Below are 20777 nucleotides of genomic sequence, written 5' to 3' on the forward strand. Positions count from 1 at the left end.
ATTGTACTGAACTTTTGTTTTATATTTCAGGTGTCTACCATTTACCGTCATTTCAATTATATAACTGCGTGACTTGTAAAGGGTACATCCAAAGAAAAACTATTATTTCAACCAATCAGATTTGAGCAGATATAAGCCGTTAAACTTTGTTCCAGTGGTATGAAAATGGGATTTTCCGGGTCTATCTAAACTGAGCGTTATTGGACATTGTGTTTTAGGGATTCACTCTTAAAAAACAACGTTTTACCATGCAGAGCAATCATAGTAATCAAAGTTATGACTTAACGTGTGAGTGTAACTATGGAAACGACTACGTGTGTGAGCAAAGGGAAATGTTTATACCAGCTCTGTTTGACAGTTGAATGCCCAGTAGTCAACATATTTATCATCGTAATATTTTTACATCCTAAAAATAGAACGCCATCAACTATTCTTTTGTCAACACTCGCCGCTTCAGACTTTTTGACAGCAATACTAGCACCAATACCATTTCTGATTGGATACGCATTTAACTTTAACGAACTCATAATTGCTGAAGATTCAATTTTGGGCGGATGGATATGGCCGGAACTATACTCGAAATGTACTATATTGATGCCTCTTTCGATGGCCTCTTCTGTGTTCCATATGATGTCATGTTGTTTTACGTTTATGTTAAACATTCAAAAGGTCATTGCCCTGCAATTTCCACTCTGGACTATGAAGCATATAGGAAATAAGGCAACACTATTAGCAATATGTCCATTCGTACTTGCCGTTCTTGGATTTAATACATGGCGTACAATTACAGAAAATGGATATTTTTTCGAAGGGAACAACAGTGTTTGCTGTATGGTTAAATATACGCCAAATAGCCATATAAAAGGTTCCGTAACATTTATTGGTATGTGTCTTATGATTATAACGCTTGTGATAATATTAAGCACGATATACATTTGTTGGAAGCTAAGAACTCTTGGAAAAACATTCAGATTCCGAACGTTAGAAAAAAACAGTAAAAAGATTCCGAACGTTGAGGAAAACAGTCTGACGACTCCTAACGCTAAGGGAAATACTCCGAAAACTCCGAACGCTAAAAGAAACAGTATAAAAATTCAGAACCCAAAGGCCCAAGCAAAGATTCGCCGGTCTGCTTTCATAGTGGTATTTATATCTGTGGTATTTATACTTTCGGAAATGTTCACTTACTTATGGACAATCAACATATCAGGAATGATGTCATTCAGTCACACTCTTGACCAGTTATGTGACTCTTTAATGATATTAAGTTGGCAGTTCGGATTTTCTGTAAATTTCATTGTGTATTTTATGATGAGCGCAAAATTGAGGAAAACACTGCAGACATTTTTTGGCAAGTTATTTCGCTGTAATAAAAGAAAGAAAGATGAAAACATCTTTTCAAACACCATTACATCAACTCCTAGCTCTACGATTATCTGATCAGGGTCAGTCAACTTCCTACAATCCATTTTTGCGATGTCATCAACAGTTATAATCATGGTTACAGCTGATATAATATAGAGTGACTGTAACTATGGACAGTTTACTACCGAACCATTACACTCATTTTTTATTCTATGAATATTTTTTTTTTAAATGGGACCTTCCTTTTTCAAGGTGACCTTACGGAGATAGACTTGGGATGCGATACATAACTCTTAAAATCACCATTACGTTTGTGTCAACCATTTTCATAAAAGTATTCTAAACTTCTAGTCGACATAGATTATTTGCAATCTGTTTCAGATAAATGCTAAAAATACTTTGATGAAACTTGACTTTTACAAACGTGTTACTGATTTCAAGAGTTATCTGCCTGAACCAATGTCTACTTACTTAAATGGTCAGCTCATTAATAAAAAAAACAACGTTTGAATAAAAATGAAAACAATGGCAATCTTTTGTGAATATGTCCCGTCTTCTAGCTCCGCTCCCTCGGATATGTCATTATGACTGAAACTTTTGAATAGTTTACAAGTTAAAATCCGTATCTTGATCTGTTTAAATGGCACTTCTCATGATAAAAGAGGGGCGAACGATACCAGAGGGACATTCAAACTCATAAATCGAAAATAACTGACAACGCCACAGCTAAAAAAGAAGAGGACAAACAGACCAACAATAGTACACTCAACATAACACAAAAAAAAAACCGACTAAGCAACACGAACCTTATCAAAAACTGGGGTGATATCAGGTGATTCAGAATGGTAAGCAGATCCTACTTCACATGCGGCACCCGTTTCGTTGCTCATGTTAGTAGTAACCTGGTAATAAGTCTAATTTGGTTGGTCACATTCGTGAAAAGGGAACGAGACTGTGGTTACGACATAACGAAATATCCGTTATCATCTGTAAAACGGATATTTCATAACGGTCACCAAACTCGTGATTGAGTCTGTAAAATTTACAAAGCAATGATATCAAACCCAATTATAATTAAATAATTTATATAAACAGACACAAAGCACAGACATAGTCTAATAGCGAACGAAGCAATGCGACATTTTGTTTCATGTATGGTGCCAAAATTTATTTATTTTTTCAGATTAAAAAAAAATGGTGTTTTGGGTTAGCTCCCGCCGGTCAGGATTCACCTCAAAAGCTTCTGTTACGGATGTAGATTTGATAAAAAAAATGTAATATTACCATAGATATGATTGATTGAAAGTTTTTATTGGCCCGCACGTGAGTTTTCCTCATCACTTAGCGTCTGTCGTAGTCGCCCGTCGTCGTCCCCTTTTACAAAAATCTTCTCCTGAAACTACCAGGCAAAACTTAACCAAACTTGCACACAACAATGACCTGACATGGCTAAAAATACAACATAGGGGGTAAAATGCAAGATTCGTCTCTTATTTTGAAAACAGTTATAAATAGAGAAAATCTTACCCCAGCAAAAATGTTCTGAATCTGGAGTTCTACGAATTGTCCATGTACGTCAAAACTGTCAGACAACTTCATATAGCTGTTACTAGAAAACACCCGCGAAATATACTTTGGTTCAAAATTTTATGCATTGATATGAAGGGGGAGGGGGTTAACTTTCCAGCCTCAGTTCTGTACCCATTTTTTAACCAAATACGAAGTAATCCCCACCCTTTTCATGTTGAATCGCTGCGGTTTCACGAAAGGAAAAGCTCTTGACATATAAAAAATCTGTTGTTAAATTGCCGAGAGCGTCTAGGTAATATGTATTACAGTGTGTTTCAGTGTAATGTCAATCCTCATCTGATTGCCGAGAGCGTCTAGGTAATATGTATTACAGTGTGTTTCAGTGTAATTTCAATCCGCATCTGATTTCAGGTGTTACCGTGCTCAGAACCACCCAAATATAAGAGTGGACTGAAAATGTTACTAGTATGCAGTAATATATTAATGGGGGTGGGTCACATGCCAGCCGCTCTTCGGTAAAACTGAAGTAATCCCCCACCTTTTCATGTTTAATTGATGCAGGTCCCCGGAAGGAAAAGCTCTTGACGTGTTTAAATATGTTGTTAAATTGCTGAGAGCGTCAAGGAAATGTGTATCACAAAGGGTTTTAGTGTAAGGTCAATATTTACCTTATCTGATACGAAATGAAATAAAATTTAGCCTGGCAGACGTGCAATGACGGAAATGATGAGGCACGTAAGTTTCAGAGCCGAACGTTTTGAAGGACAGACGATCCGAACTGGCCTTTTCCCAATTTTTAACTCCCAAATGCCCGCAAAAGATCTTGAAATGAACACATAATACACTACGCTGGTCATTGTCCCTTTGTGGGTTAAAACAATATTCGTGGATTTTATATGAAAGAAAAACGCGGAACCCAATTTCAACTCTATTCATTTAGTAATATTGATTGCCCTTGAACGACAAATTTTACCATTTTTCATTTTTCATTTTTGCCTATTATCTTGAAAACTACGATGGATAGAAAGAAACTTCACATGCAAAAATAACCAAGACAAGTTCAACAAATAAATCTCAAGGTCAAAATCGTCAGGCGACTTCTTAATATTAGTGTTATTGTCCTTTGAAGATGATTTTTATGGATTTTTTGCGTGTTTGTCTTATATCGTTAAAATGATAAAATATAGATAAAACTTATATAACCAAAAAAGATCAGCAAGCCAAGATCTACAATTAAGACAATCTGGAGAAAACCTTATAGGAGTTATTGCCCTTCAATGACATTTTTTTACCATTTTGATTGCGTTTTTTGGTATATTTGACAAAAAACCTTATGATTTTAGATACATAAACACTTTAAATCACAAGCAAGATCTACTAACAAGTCAATTATTTAAGATAGTTAGTAGACTGTCACTTAAATGAAAATTTTGTTGACCCTCTTTTGTGTTTTGAGCCAAACTAAATTAAAAGAAGATAGAGACAAAAATTAACAGACTAAATAATCAGAATGCAAAATCAACAAATCAAAGATTTTTGTCTTGAATTCTATTCTCGTCTTCACTGTTGGAGAGTGTTCATTGTTTAATATTCACATAGACCAAGGTGATCGCCTCTAGTTTCTTACCAAATAGCCCGGAACCTTTGCTGACAATATTTAAGAATTTAATGCTTCTTTTTGTAGCTTCATTTGGGTGTTAAAGCGTTGAACGAAGTACATTTTTTATGAAGCGCGGAAGTGCTTCATTCTAAATATGTGCACACGGTCAACGCTTTTCCAACCCTATGAAGTTACAAAAAGAAGCATTCGAATCAATACTAAAGTCTTACAATTTCATTTTTTAGCTAGAATCATGAAAACACGATTTATCAAGGTTTTTTTTTTTTAATTATCTGTGCACTTTATTGTGGGACCTCGTGTCATCATGAATGATAAATTTTATTGTGTAATGAAGTTGATTAAGGAATAACGCGAGATGTGCAGTTAGCCAATCAGAATAACGTATTATAATGAAACATACATCTAATGTAATTATTGGTATTTATTATGTTGAAAATATCAGGGTTTAATTCTTCCTCTTTCTTTTCCCATATATTTTATTTTCGTAATGAGAGGAGGTTTTACAATTAAAAAAAAACTAAAAAACTTTAAATAGTTCTTTTTGATGATTAAGTGCTATACTAATGTTATAGCAAAACAATACATGACTGGATGGAATGTAAATCAAATCGTTTCCGTTCATTTTCGTTAATTTCCGTCATTTAATAGATGCATCTTCCTCATTGTCATCATTTTGATTTTTTGGAAATTACAACTTTTATTTTTAAACGACTTTAGAGAGCTACGCAATTTAGAAACAATTGTGCTCTCTACTTCAAACAAGCAACTTTTGTACTGAAAAACGACATTTTAAAGATGACTAATGTCTTGATGAAGATTCTGCTTTACACAGTGGACTCCTAGTTCTCTCCCTTTTAACCTACGGGCACCTGACCCAGGACTAATTAAGTCAAGGACAGGTACTCAGTCGACATTGTTTTTATTGGAATATATCAATATTAAAAGATGAATAGTACACTCTCTTCTTCGTCACTTGAATGAAGCTGGATATTGTCTAACCTGTTACCTGTTACATATTCTGTAAATTTCGCCTCTGTTAGGCGCACCACCAAATTGTGTAACTTTGGATTTAATCATAATTATCATTATTACAAGTGCTTACTTCTACACCACTACTAGTACGTATTTAAAGATTCTTACAATTTGTCAGAATGGGAAATGAGAATTCTACTGTTATATATAAGAATATTTACCAGGATCCTTACGACACGCTTCCGCTCGTACTAACTCTCATATCAGCACCGTTATCGATAGTTGGAGCGTTGTTTATCTTTATTACATTTAGTTTGGTCGATGAGGCTAGGAACGAGACAAGAAAGTTACTAGTATGTTTAACTATATCTGATTTCATCATGGCGATAAGTTCCACTGTTGGCAACGTTCGGTACGCCGTAAAATACGGAAAATCAGAAATAATAGAACTTGCCTGCCCTAGTGCAGAATGTGACTACCTTTGTCTGATTCATGGCAGTGTCAAAACTTGGGCAAACTTATGTTCATTTTTCTGGACTACAATCATTGCATTCCATTTGCTAACGAATGTTGTTTTCAAAACGAGGGAACATTATTTCACATTGAGGCTATGTGTTCATGGTGTAGCATGGGGAGTGCCTCGTAAGTATACTATTATGCTTTGCTCATCGTTGAAGGCCGTATGGTGACCTATATGGGTTAATTTATGTGTCATTTGGTCTTTTGTGGAGAGTTGTCAAAGTGGCAATTATACCACATCTTCTTTTTTAAATCTTTCATTTTTTTTTTATAATTTTATCGATTTAATGACCAAAATCAGATTATTGTATTTTGATCACTTAACACTTCGGAAAACACATTTGTGCGAGTTTTATTATAGAAACAGGAAGAAAACCCAAGGTCGCCGATCTATGTTACATAGGAAATAAAAATGAACTGTATACTTTCCGATTATTAAGTAAAGATATTTGTTTTATGCATAACTCATTGGCGGTAAAAAGTTTTAGGAGAAAAGAAAAGATATTGCGTATGACGCAAATATCAACCTGTACAAGAGAGAAACCTATAACGCAAATGTACAACGCTTGTATTGCTGTTCTTCAACACGAAGTCACAATATGGCTTTTGGCATAGATCAAAAACTTTAATCTTACCGCAAGTTATATTTTATGCCAAGTTGTTGTCCATAATTATTATATTGCTCTTTTTTCTACAACATTGTTGTGTTCAATGTTATAATTTACTTGCAAAACATGTTACCTACCTTGCAAACACAAAACAAAAGATTTCATCATTTTTGTCGGTTTTCCACAAGGATGCTATTGGTTGTTATATGTTAACAGGGAAGCAACTTGATAAATAGTCAAATTAGAATAGATTAAAAAAAAAATAATACAACCCACAATGTAAGTTAACCATTTTTCTTAGCGAACAAGTCTTTATTGATTTCCGTTTATTTTTCTGACTGCTGATTTCCTTTTTTGTCTATGTTTTTACGTTCTCAGCCTAACTATCTTCCGCCCAATTATTGAATCATTTTCTAATTACAATTTCAATAATTTAATATATTCCTTTTTAATAGATCTATTGTCTCAGTGGTTTTATGGTAGCATACCATGGAAGCTTACAATAAAAGCATATTATCTTCAATGCAATAGATTGTACAAGTTAAAAAAAAAACGTTAATATAAAAGAGAAGATGAGGTATGATTGCCAATGAGACAACTCTCCACACGAGACCAAAATGACACAGAAATTAACAACTATCGGTCACCGTAGGCGTACGGCCTTCAACAATGAGTAAAGTCCATAACGCATAGTCAGCTATAAAAGGCCCCGAAATGACAATGTAAAATAATTCAAACGAGAAAGCTAACAGCCTCATTTATATTTATAAATAAAAATAAACGAAAAACAAATATTAAGACTGATATATTTCTACGTTAAGAACGCAGAGAAAAACAAAGATTGAAAGACTTGCAGTAACAAAATGTGTCTTGATTATAAAAATGGACCATTACCTTGTTTGTCAGGGTGTTAAAAAGTTTACTTCAGTCTAATAAAAAAGAACGTTTTCATCATCTTTGATACGCCTGTAATGTTTGTCATTGGCAGTTTGACATCACTGAAAAAATCAACATCATACTCGAGTAGACCTTTCTTGATTTTCTGTTTACAGTTGTTATAGTAATACTAGCAATGGTCAATGGGGTTATAGGTGAAGATTACAGGGTCGGCAGTGGTCTGTGGTGCTGGATCTCAGCATGCATTACTCCTTCAGAACAGTTTTTCTGGATGATGGTGACGGGTAAAGGCTGGGAACTACTCATGTACCTTCTAACTGGAGCTTCGTATATCTTGTTAAAGGGATATATGATACAGAAGGTGAAATATTAATCTCTTTTTTTTTCAATAAAAGAAACATGATTTGTTTGTATATATAAACTTTTGAATAATATATAATAATATATAACTTTTTCGTCCGTTTTTCCCCTAATAAGAAAATTAACATGTATACTGATTGCTATTGGATGGAGGGGCACTTACACACGTGTTAAACCCTGCCACCATCCTTTATGTATAAAAAGAAGATGAGGTATGATGGCAAATGAGACAACCTTTTACAAGAGACCAGATAACACAGAAATTAACAACTATTTTCACGGTACTGTATATTGTAATATCGACAGTATAAATAGACAAGAGTTATCTATCTTTACATTGAATGATGCTGTGTGGCTTATCTGTAATTGTATCTGTATTAACATCTGTATTACATGATGGCAAATGAGACAACCTTTTACAAGAGACCAGATAACACAGAAATTAACAACTATTTTCACGGTACTGTATATTGTAATATCGACAGTATAAATAGACAAGAGTTATCTATCTTTACATTGAATGATGCTGTGTGGCTTATCTGTAATTGTATCTGTATTAACAGTTGCAAGACCGGACGTGTGCATTAAAGATTGTACATTCAATGGTGTTATATATTTGTCCATGCCTTTGGTTAAATCCTGTATAATCGTCCGATAGAGACATTACAGGCACGACCATCAACAATGAGCAAAGCCCAAACCGCGTAGTCAGATATAAAAGGCTCGGAATGACATGATGGGACAGACATATACATACATAATATGGCGGGATGCAAACAGTGCACCGTTAACGAACTGTAAAAAGAGCCTGCACCAAGCCAAGATAAACATACATTTCGGTGGTTGTCGTTTATTGTTATTTGCCATATTTGCTTGATTTTTGTTTGTTGTATTATAAGTATTCGTAACTTTTTTGAAAGGGCAACGCTTAAGTACTGTTATTACAACTATGCTATATTCGTTGCTAATAAACTTAATATCTTGCAAAAAAATAATATATCTTGTCATAAATAGGTAAAATACCTGTACCTTTAAAATTTTGATAGTGCTCACAAAAGTTAATTCATTTAACCTCAGGTCTTTTCATTTTAAATGGTTTACATCTTTGTGGTGTTTATGGATATTTGTCTCATTGGCAAACATTCCACATATCCTTACTTTTATATTGGTATAATGTATTAGTTTACACAATAGATTGCAACCTGATACAGTTGGACGCCATATTTCTTAATATAATGGCTCAAGAGTAACACAATAGGGACGGAAGTTATATGTTATCTTTGTGTTGCGTGCTGGTCAATTTTGGTTCATCAATTTATGATCATGGAATCGTTTAGACTCAAACCTGAACTTTGGAAAAAATAAATCTCAGCATAATCTGGGTCATCATTGCTGAGTACCAACGAACACATATTTCAATCGTTTTGATTATTTTATATATTTTCACAGAAGGGCAGTTTCGGCGGGAAAAGCTGTCCTATGAAATATAATTCTTTCAAAGTATAGCAAGTGAGAAAAGCGTAATCTTTGGAATATTTTTAAAATGTTCTTTGGTAATCAAACCACATCTCCATTTTTATTTCAATTATATAACACAAATACGTGATTTGATTTTGGAGTTTGTGTACAACACATTCTGCATTTTTCTCCAAACAAGAGAGACAACTCTGATTTTTGAATCGTTTTATTTCAATACCAAAAGTCTCCTCTTTCAAAGATACTGTTACTTAGATATATAACGTCGTCTTATGTACATTAAAATTCTAAAATAAATATGCAATAATTTATTCTGTCGTCTACTTTTTTTGTATCTAAGCTTAATCAATGCATAAATTTTTATCTTTCTTATTTTCTGGGTTTTTTTTTTAGAGAAAAGAACGAAAACAAGCTCGGTTGAGTTTTAATGATTTATCCGACAACCTCAGACCTTCAGATGGGAATTACTTGACACTGTGGCTAATAATCTATGTTCTGAGGATATGGGGAACAATAAGATTTGGTGTTGCAATGTATAAACACCATACCAAAGACCAACTCGAAAATTATGCAACGTTTGACAAAATCTTTTTCTATATTCAGTGCTTCGGGGATTCTTCACAGGCTTTCTTCTCATGTATTTTATTTTGCCTTTTAGATCCTGTTATTCGCAATTCATTACTGGCCTATCGTCGTCGACAAAGTTACCACAGACTTGATTCAGTTGTTGCTTGAATGAGGGAAACAGGACCTTTATCGGGACGTCGGGATCGGGTGTTTTTATCTCGGGATTTCGGGATTGATTCTTTTGGGATCCGGGAATTCTTTTTTCGAATTTAGCGATGTCGGGATTTAAATTTCTTTAAATTCGGGACCTCGGAATTTCATGTTTTTAAGCCCGGGATTTCGAAAGCAGGACGCCTCCGACACCCCTCACCCTTTTTGAATGTTTGTTATTGTTTTTTCGTTGTGTATATTTTGTACAGTTTTATACAATATGTTTTATTGATACATGTAACTATGTATTAACATTTTCCTTTTTATTTTAAGAATGAATAATGAGATGTGGTATGATTGCCAATGAGAGAACAATCCACCAAAGTTCAAATGCAGTTGATGTTTTAAACAATGCTAGGCAACCGTACAAACTTCAATATTGAGAAAACCCCATACCAGTTTTAAAAAAGCTCCGCCATGACACAATTCAAATAATTTAATAATAAAAGAAAAATTACGGCCTGATTATTGACATAAACTGTTATCACAGAGATATGTCTCGCCTTTTTGTTATTTTGATTATGCAAATGTTGAAATCAAAATAGCAATACCTTAACATTTTACACAAGTTATGCAAACATTCAAAGTCAATGAACCATGACTGAGTTACATGGCTAAACAATCAAATATTTCGCAAGAATATTTATAGAAATAATATTTAAATTCAACAATAGCATATTACACTGTAAATAAAAAACTTAGTAAAAGCACAGTTTGGAGTCTCCTGTAGATGGTAGCCTCATTGGTAACCATACCATAATATATGATATTATATCTAGAATCACTGAACTTTTAGAATAAAATGTATAGAGAAAGATATGTCTCCTTTTTTTTTTGTAAATATGAAAATCCTGAAATGAAAATGGCAACATGTAAACTATGCAAAACATTATCTATGTAACTATGTGCCTGTCTTTAGTCATGAGCCTGTTATTTAGTGGTTGTCGTTTGTTTATGTGTTACATACTTGTTTTTCGTTCATTCTTTGTACATACATAAGGATAGTAATGCCCTTTACCGTCAGGCGTCAAACTGCCAATTTCAGCCACCGTTAGCGTCAAATTGGTTAAAATTTTACCGTGATTGTCGAAATATATTCTTATCGTGATTCGTCAGGTGTCTGAAATAATTATCGTTACCAATATATTTGGGGGGGGGGGGGGGGGAAATTAACGTGATTCGACAAAATCAGTCAATTTTTTTATTGTCTAAAAGTGTACATTTTATCGTCATGCATCAACAATTACCGTTAACGTCATTTGGCAAGAAATTTTACCGTTATTCATCATGAAGGTACCCCCATTACTACCCTCATAAATTAGGCCGGGAGTTTTCTAGTTTGTATTGTTTTACCTTTTCGGGGCCTTTTATGGCGGACTATGTGGTATGGACTTTGCTCATTGTTGAAGGCCATAATGTGACCTACATTTGTATAATAGTTAATTTCTGCGTCTATTTGATGCCAATGCTTATAAAACTACATACTAAATATTATTGGCTTATCACGAGTATAGTTCCCTGTCGACAAACCAAAACACGAATTTAAACTTTACTTGTAAACTATGCAAAAGTTTAAAAGTCAAGACCGTACATGAGGAGGCGGAGCCAAGTATTTTCCGTGGAAATAAGATATTATAATTCTAATACAACTGCATACCAAATTTTACTGACCCACCACTAGTGATTGTCAATTGAATGACATACTCACAAACTCTTGCATGAGTGAAGCCGACACCGAAAACAGCAAACCTTAGTCTCGCTAAATTTTTTAGTATCAAAACAAGCTAGCCTGAAAGTTTTAGGCTAGCTTGTTTTGATACTAAAATTTTAAAAGTTGTGAATTAGCAACTGCCTTGGTTTATAACTTGTGAAATATGTGTAATTGTTTATTTGTATATTAATTTTGTGGCACAATAACTACTGACTGTAATATATAGAAGATTTTTATGGTTTGCAGTTGGGTTTAACCGTTAAACCTGCTTAAATAAAACTGATGTTAAATGACAAAGCACATTATTGACGTCGATCGGCAATTTTCGGGTGAACCCGCTACGAAGGTACGGAATCGGCCGGGTTGTCACGAATGGGTTGATGTATGAATGATTGTATAACAGAAGACGGTAAATATTCATAAAAGATTGCCTTTGTTATTTACCATTTTTATTAATTCTTTTTATTTATCATTTCTTTATTAATGAGCTGAATACTTAACTTAACACCTTAATATGTGATTACACACCCATTTTTGAAAAACATTTATGGAAATAAAAATTAGTGTAATGGTTCGGTATTAAACTGTCCATATAGTTATAGTCACTTTTTAAACTCAGCTGTAACAACAATTAAAACTGTTGATGACATCACAATAGTTGATTTCCGGAAGTTGACTGACCCTGCTCAGATAATCGCAGAATTAGGAGTTAATGTAATGGTGTTTGAAAAAACGTTTTCAACTCTCTTTCTTTTATTACAGCGAAATATTTTGACAAGAAATGCCTGCAGTGTTTTCCTTAATTTCGCGCTCATTATAAAATAGACAATGAAATTTACAGAAAATCCGAATTGCCAACTTAATATCATTAAAGAGTCACATAGCTGGTCTAGAGAATTACTGAATGGCAATAATCCTGATTGGTTGATTGTCCATAAGTAGTTAAGCACTTCCGAAAGTATAAATACCACAGATATAAATATCACTATGAAAGCAGACCGGCGAATCTTTGCTTGGGTCTTTGGGTTCTGAATCTTTAGACTGTTTCTCTTAGCGTTAGGAATCGTACGGCTGTTTTCCCTAAAGCTCGGAGTCTTCGGGCTGTTTTTCTCTGCATTCGGAATCTTCGGAGTGTTTACCCTCGTGTTAGGAGTCGTCAGACTGTTTTCACCAACGTTTGGAATCTTTTTACTGTTTTTTCTAACGTTCGGAATCTGAATGTTTTTCCCAAGGGTTCTTAGCTTCCAACAAATGTATATCGTGCATAAGATTATCACAAGCGTTATAATCATAAGACACATATTCATAAATAATAAGGAACCATTTATATGGCTCTTATATTTAACTATACAGCAAACACCGTTCTTCCCTTCGAAAAAATATCCATTTCCTGTAATTGTACGCCATGTATTAAAGCCAAGGACGATAAGCACGAATGGAAATATCGCTAAAAATGTTGCCTTATTTCCTATATACTTCATAGTCCAGAGTGGAAATTGCAGAGCAATTACTTTTTGAATGTTTAACATAAACGTAAAACAAACTGACATCATATGAAACCCTGAAGAGGTCAAGGAAAGTGGCGTCAATATAATACAATTGGAGTAGAGTTGTGGCCATATCCATCCGCCCAAAATTGAATTTTCGGCAATTATGAGGTTGCTAAAGTTAAATGTGTATCCAATAAGATATGGTATTGGTGCTAATATTGTTGTCAAACAGTCTGAAGCGGCAAGTGATGACAACAGAATAGTTGATGGCGTTCTATTTTTAGGACGTAAAAGTATTGTGATGATAAATATGTTGACTACTGCGCATTCAACTGTCAAACAGGGTTGTGTGATGGTTATCCATGCAGATGGAATAAACAATTCACTTTGCTCACAAATGTGGTCGTTTCCATAGTTACACTCACAATTTAAATCATAACTTTGATTACTTATATTGCTCAGCATGGTAAAACGTTGCTATTAAGTGATATTGAAAGTCCCTAAAACTCAATCTCCATGTATATACTCAGTCTAGATAGATCCTTGAAAATCTCAATTTCATAACACTGGAACAGCCGGGGTATATTTGCTCAAATCTGATTGGTTGAAATAATCAAGAAATATAGAGAACAGGTTGCTTCTTTGCATGTACCCTTTACAAATCAAGCAGTTATTCAATTGATGACGATAAATGGTGGGCACCTGCAAAATAAAGATATTAAAATAAATGAAAGTATAATCTACAAAGAACACCAGATGTTTTATCAATACTATAATATATTACAATGATATTACATGTATTAACTGGTTGTTTCTGTATTGGCCCTGCTATAGATTCGAGGTTAGCTGTATAGGATTCGAGACTCAAAGAGTCAAGGAACAATTCAGCTGACCGAAAATCTATAACAGGACCAATACAAAAACAGCCAGTTCATAAAACTTTTATTAAGTGATTGAAAGAAAATAAAAAAACCGGAAGTGAACGTTCCGTATGTTTTAATTCATAACGATACCTCCAAAATTAAGTAATGGCTTAAGAAAATTGAAACCGGAAGTGGACTTCCTGTATTAGCCAATGGGGCGATGCGGCTTTATTTTCGTATTGGCCCTGTTCGAAAAGCAAAATTAACTCTTGGTTTATATCGACAGTGGAACGTGATCAGTATTGCACATGCTGATTAATCTGTATTAGGGCTGATTTACTAATATCATTTTTAATAATGAAAAAAGATATCAATGGTTCCATGGAAGTCCCTAAAACTCAATCTCCATGTATATACTCAGTCTAGATAGATCCTTGAAAATCTCAATTTCATAACACTGGAACAACCGGCGTATATTTGCTCAAATCTGATTGGTTGAAATAATCAAGAAATATAGAGAACAGGTTGTTTCTTTGCATGTAGCCTTTACAGAGGGGGGATAGGACCTTTATCGGGACTCCGGGATCGGGTGTTTTTAAGCTCGGGATTTCGGGATTGACCCTTTCGGGATCCGGGAATTTTTTTCTTCGGATTTCGGGACGTCGGGAATTACTTTATTTAAATTCGGGATTTCGGGATTTCGTGTTTTTAAGCCCGGGATTTCGGGATCAGGACCCCTCCTATCCCCCCTCTTTACAAATCAAGCAGTTATTCAATTGATGACGATAAATGGTGGGCACCTGAAAAATAAAGATATTAAAATAAATGAAAGTATAATGTACAAAGAACACCAGATGTTTTATCAATACTATAACATGTATAACATATTACAATGATATTACATGTATTACTGGTTGTTTCTATATTGGCCCTGCTATAGATTTGAGGTTAGCTGTATAGGACCCGAGACTCGAAGAGTCAAGGAACAATTCAGCTGACCGAAAATCTATAACAGGACCAATACAAAAACAGCCACTTCATAAAACTTTTATTAAGTGATTGAAAGAAAATAAAAAACCGGAAGTGAACGTTCCGTATGTTTTAATTCATAACGATACCTCCCAAATTAAGTAATGGCTTAAGAAAATTGAAACCGGAAGTGGACTTCCTGTATTAGCCAATGGGGCAATGCGGCTTTTTATTCCGTATTGGCCCTGTTCGAAAAGCAAAATTAACTCTTGGTTTATATCGACAGTGGAACGTGATCAGTATTGCACATGCTGATTAATCTGTATTAGGGCTGATTTACTCATATCATTTTTAATAATGAAAAAAAATATCAATGGTTCCACGGAAATCTGTGGTTTCGCCTTTGAATGCTGCGGTCACTGTAAACGTGTAATAATAACTGCCTGGAGAGAACCACCGACATTCGATAGGTTAGTTTGTAATTTAATGTTTATTTTTGTATTGTTTACATATTATAACTATGTAATTTGTAGTTCTAATGAGAAATAAAATCGATTCATTCATAGGAAAAGTGACAATCTTAGTCAATTAAGAATGTATAATATATATATAAAAAAAAGATGTGGTATGATTGCCAATGAGACAACTCTCCAAAAGAGACCAAAATGACACAGAAATTGACAACTATTGGTCAATGTACGGCCTTCAACAATGAGCAAAGCCCATACCGTATAGTCAGCTATAAAATGGCCCCGAAATGACAATTTAAAACAATTCAAACTAGAAAACTAACAGACTTATTTATATAAATAAAAAACAAAAGACAAAAAAACAAATATGTAACATGTAAACAAACGAAACAACCACTGAATTACAGGCTCCTGACTTGGGACAGGCACATATATTCAGAATGCTTATCTTCTTAATATATTAATTCCCTGGATAGTTAAGTTATGAAATACTTGCTGCTGGACATGAAGCAAATAACAATAAATGGTGACATAATCACAATAAATGGTGACGTTATCACAGTATCACAATAAATTGTGACATATTCACAGTATCACAATAAATGGTGACGTTGTCACAGTATGACAACAAATGCAAACGTTTGAGAAACATATGAGGCAGAAGATAAAAAAAATAAAAAAAGGCAAATATACAATTTATAGACTTTACAAAATAAATGTAGACATGATCACTGATTCGTAATTTTTTTATGCCGGCTTTTCTACATACTGTGAAAAATGTTCGCGAACACAATAACCAACCAATTATTTCAGATTTACTCAATATAATACTGAAACACTAGTTTACAAATATATAACAGCTAATTTCCTAATGAATGTGGATATATACTTTGGTTGACTTGCTTGCTTTGTTTGTATAAATATTTGCTCATGCATTGTAATTGATATTGACATCTGCAATCAATATAACTAGGCGAAGTTACACCAGTATACATCTTATTTAGATTTGATTGGACATAATTAAATAATTAAATTCAACCTTTATACAAAAAGGCAAGCAACCAAAGTCTTCATCTACACGCATTAGGAAATTAGCTGTAACGATATATTCAATTTACATTATTACCAAATTATTTAAACAAATGAAATATTTTCTAACCTATAATTAAAGCTGCATCAGTCACTGCTATTATGTGGTTCAAAAGTGGAAATTATTGTATATCCAAAATTAAGGCTTACATGTGAACTTTTATCTTATGTGTTAGCCGTCTAGTCAATTAAAGTCTTAATTATCAAGAGTCGGCTTCATGAAAGGATTACAAAAGATCTAATTGTCAAATATCACTCAGTTAACAGAGAAAATATAATTATTGTCCCCTTTATAGCTGTGACATCTTTAAATTTTGTATCGATTTTTAGCTGATTAAATTTGTCACCTTTTCTGAGACTTTATAAAAAAAACATTAATTGAATTACATTATATACATGTATCTAATAGATTGATTTGATTAACACAATTAAAAGAGACACACGTCAAAAAACTCATTTGACGAGAGAAAGCACATATTCATGAAAAATGCAGCAAATTTTCCAAAAGATAAATAGCCTTAATATATAGCTTGATTAACTGAGAAGATACTAGCTTATGAAAACTTCGAAAAATTGACAATTTTCAAGTTTTTTCATTATACATAAATTTGTGCAATTTATATACTAAATACATGTATGAGACCACTTATATGTCTTTGGACTAACAACAGAAAAAGACAAAATACATGTAAATTGTTACTAGTCCTATAATATAAGACGCTGCAGGTTCTTCATATCCATGAACCTGTATTATAGGACTAAATTGTTAACAACAGTGTAGGGACGGAACTGTACGTTTGGGGGGCATTTGTCAATTTTCCGTCTGGCAACTTGTTATGTCTCGAATGTAGGAGCCCTGCTTGACAGTCTTTCAGATGACCAAATAAAGAATAAATATTAATAAAATGTACAGTTCCGTCCCCTCACTATGATTCCCGTATTTAATGCTAAAATTTGACAAATTGAATATCACTTACTGTGTCGCCTTGGTTAAATCACTTCCAATTAACTGTCTATCTATCTTGTGGGTATTGCCTTGGTTAGATCACTATCAATAAACTGTCTATCAATATTGTGAATACGATTTTACTTGTACCTTTTTTAATGGCTGAATGAATAAAGGGATAATATTTCTCTCACTCGTACATACGGGACCTACTAATTCACAGCTGACTGACATAATTGGTTGTTATATAACATGATTTGTTGTTACGTACGTTTTAACGGTGTCCTTTTAACATTGACTTGAACACGGCCGACACTCGGCTAACCGAGAGATTGGTCGGTTAATCTATATTGAGTATGCGGCTATATCGGCGGTTGGTCTGTTAATCGGGTTGGCTAAAGTCTGTTAATCAGGTGTTATCGAGAAAATCATTGAAAGTTCAGCATGTTTCATTGTATAACTTTCTAAATACATTTTCATCATAAAAAGTACTCATGTCTAACAAAACAATTCAATGTACTGAATTCAGTGGTATAATTATTATTTTTCTAGCTTCGATGTACGATCTATAAAATGGAAAGGCGGGTTACTCATCAATAAATTTATACACATTTTACACACATCAAATGTACACAAAATGACACATTGGTTAAATTTACTTGCATTCAATATTTTGAACATCGAAAAAAGATAGGCATTATGTTTGTTAACCATATTGATATCATTGTGTGAAAAATCTACACGAAAATCTGTATGTTGGTGACATAAATCAATCTTTATTTAAAACCTGGTCTGTTAATGGGTCGGATGTATAAAACCCGGTCTGTTAATTGGTCTGTTAAGAGTTATGAATGGCAATAAAAGTATAATTTTATTGCTATATGGGGTGTTATCGGATCAAATGAGTAGGCTTCAAGACGAGTGGCTAAAATATACGAAAACAACCCATGAGCAATGAAACATAACATATACGGAAACAACACATGACATTGAAAGTGTAATATTTAAGTAATATTAATTTCATCCAAGAATGATCGCATATATCATGTTGATTCTGTTTAATTGTCATGAATGACACAAATTTGTCATCTACATTGGTAACCAGTATATGAATCAGAGATAAACGTCGTAATGTAAATAAACAACAGTTAGTAAAATATATCTGGATGACAAAATATGAAAAATTAAGAAAGAATAATGGGTAAGATGAATAAAATGTAGAAAAAAAAAAGACATAACAATTTAAAGAATACAGAAATAAACAATACCCCCAATCCGGACCCTCATGGTATACACGAGAATCTGGATGGAAACGCAGAATATAGAATACTATATAAGGCCAGTAGAGAGTGATACATTGCTAAAAACGAGAGAAAAATAATACTTGTTTAAGAATACACACATGAAACACCGATGGATGTTGAAACAGTAACGGATTGCGATGTACTTATATTGGTGACAAATTCTAGAAGTTTACATGCGGACAACTATGTGGCAGGTTAATGCCATTTTGCGTTTTAGCGCTTTAGCGTTTTCGCCTTACATATTCGCGAAATTGCGAAGTCGGAAACGCGAAACTGATTTCTCTACTTCGCGTTTTCCCGTTATCGACTTCGCGATTTCGCCTTTTCGCTATTTCGCGTTTTCGACCTATAGAATATGAAAGGCAAAATCGCGAAAACGCGAAATGGACTTCACCGGGCACCATAGACAACTGTAGTTCTCCTCGGCACTTATGTAGAAAGGAACTAAACGGAAAAAAATGAATTGAAACTTAAAATAACCAAATGTAGCTGCATTCTCTCCTTTCCGTTTACTTCTTTAGAGTGATTTGTAAACAACATATCATTAAGTAATAGAAGCAAAGAACCAATTGGGTGATGCTGACGAATTAGGGTTTAACGTCCAGTGACAAATATCATGTTCATACAGTGGAGATCACTTCTAACCTCTCATTAAATCTGTCAGAATCTGTCAGGAGAACTGTTCTAGGACAGTACGTAGAACTGTCAGCCTGACACCTTTTAGTCAGTTCTAGGTTAGAACTGTTCTAGCTAGAACTGATTTGGTCAGTTCTACCTAGAACTGATTTGGACAGTTCTACCTAGAACTGGTCCTGACAGTTCTACCCTAGAACAGTTTTAGACAGTTCTACCTAGAACTGACCAAATCTTTGGTCAGTTCTACTTCTAGAACAGTTCTGCGGTTAGAATTGATTACAAATTCTACGGCCAGAATTGATTTATAAATTCTACGGCTAGAATTGATTTATAAATCCTACAGCTAAAATTGATTTATAAATTCTACGGCTAGAATTGATTTGGTTTAAATTTAAGAACTCTTTGTCTAAATATAAAGGCTTCGGCAAAATAGCGATTAATATTATAAAGAGTTTTGCTATTTTGCCGGTTTTAACCCCGCCATATTCTGCATGTATGTGACTGTTCCAAGTCAGGAGACTGTTATTCATTGATTTTCTTTTGTTGATGTGTTACATAAAGTATTTGTTTTTCTTTCATTTTTTGAACATAAATTAAGCCGTTAATATTGGGGGGGGGGGCATTATTATTTCATTTATTTTACATTTGTCATTCGGGGAGTCAGGATGACTCGTTTTACATAACAAAATTATCTGACCTTAATGTAATACGTTATTCCGGCCCAAACCACCAGTGAGGGATCCAGCAGTTTAAAAAAAAAAGGGGGGGGGGGCAACTAAAATTTATTGTCCTCATTCAAATGCATTGATCGTCCATAAAAAGGGTGCTGTACAGTAATTCAGTTATAATTTTAGGTCAAGAGGGACTGTAATATATACAAGTTATAGCAATATTGGAAAACAATGACCTCAAACTTTTGTTCGCATGAATTTATAGTGCCAGCATGTCCTCTTTTTATTCAAAGTATTGAATCGTAAACAAATATCAGTAGTTTTCATACTTCAGACTGAGTCGTGTAATAAAATCTTTTGACCGCATCATTCCTAACTGACCATATTTGCTCTTTCTTTCTGCAAATCTATATAGCTGTACAGCAATTCAGTTATAATTTTAGGTCAAGAGGGACTGTAATATACAAGTGACAGCAATATTGGAAAACAATGACCTAAAAATT

General features: G+C 33.9%; 1 protein-coding gene across 1 annotated transcript; it reads left to right on the top strand.

Moving 5' to 3' along the window:
* Positions 1–5176: 5176 nt before the first annotated feature.
* LOC139501628 (G-protein coupled receptor 157-like) lies at positions 5177–10940 on the top strand. The gene is made up of 3 exons (XM_071290757.1): positions 5177–6130; positions 7668–7873; positions 9742–10940. Exons 1-3 carry the CDS (start codon positions 5668–5670, stop codon positions 10081–10083), a joined length of 1011 nt encoding a protein of 336 aa, XP_071146858.1. The 5' UTR covers positions 5177–5667; the 3' UTR covers positions 10084–10940.
* Positions 10941–20777: the final 9837 nt, after the last annotated feature.

The sequence above is a fragment of the Mytilus edulis genome, chromosome 13 (assembly GCF_963676685.1).
Source record: "Mytilus edulis chromosome 13, xbMytEdul2.2, whole genome shotgun sequence".
NCBI classification, from domain to species: domain Eukaryota; kingdom Metazoa; phylum Mollusca; class Bivalvia; order Mytilida; family Mytilidae; genus Mytilus; species Mytilus edulis.

Coding starts and splice junctions, on each gene's coding strand:
- LOC139501628 (XM_071290757.1), top strand. CDS start 5,668: ATGGGAAATGAGAATTCTACTGTTATATATAAGAATATTTACCAGGAT. Junction 6,131..7,667: donor TGTAGCATGGGGAGTGCCTC/GTAAGTATACTA, acceptor TTCTGTTTACAG/TTGTTATAGTAATACTAGCA. Junction 7,874..9,741: donor AGGGATATATGATACAGAAG/GTGAAATATTAA, acceptor TTTTTTTTTTAG/AGAAAAGAACGAAAACAAGC.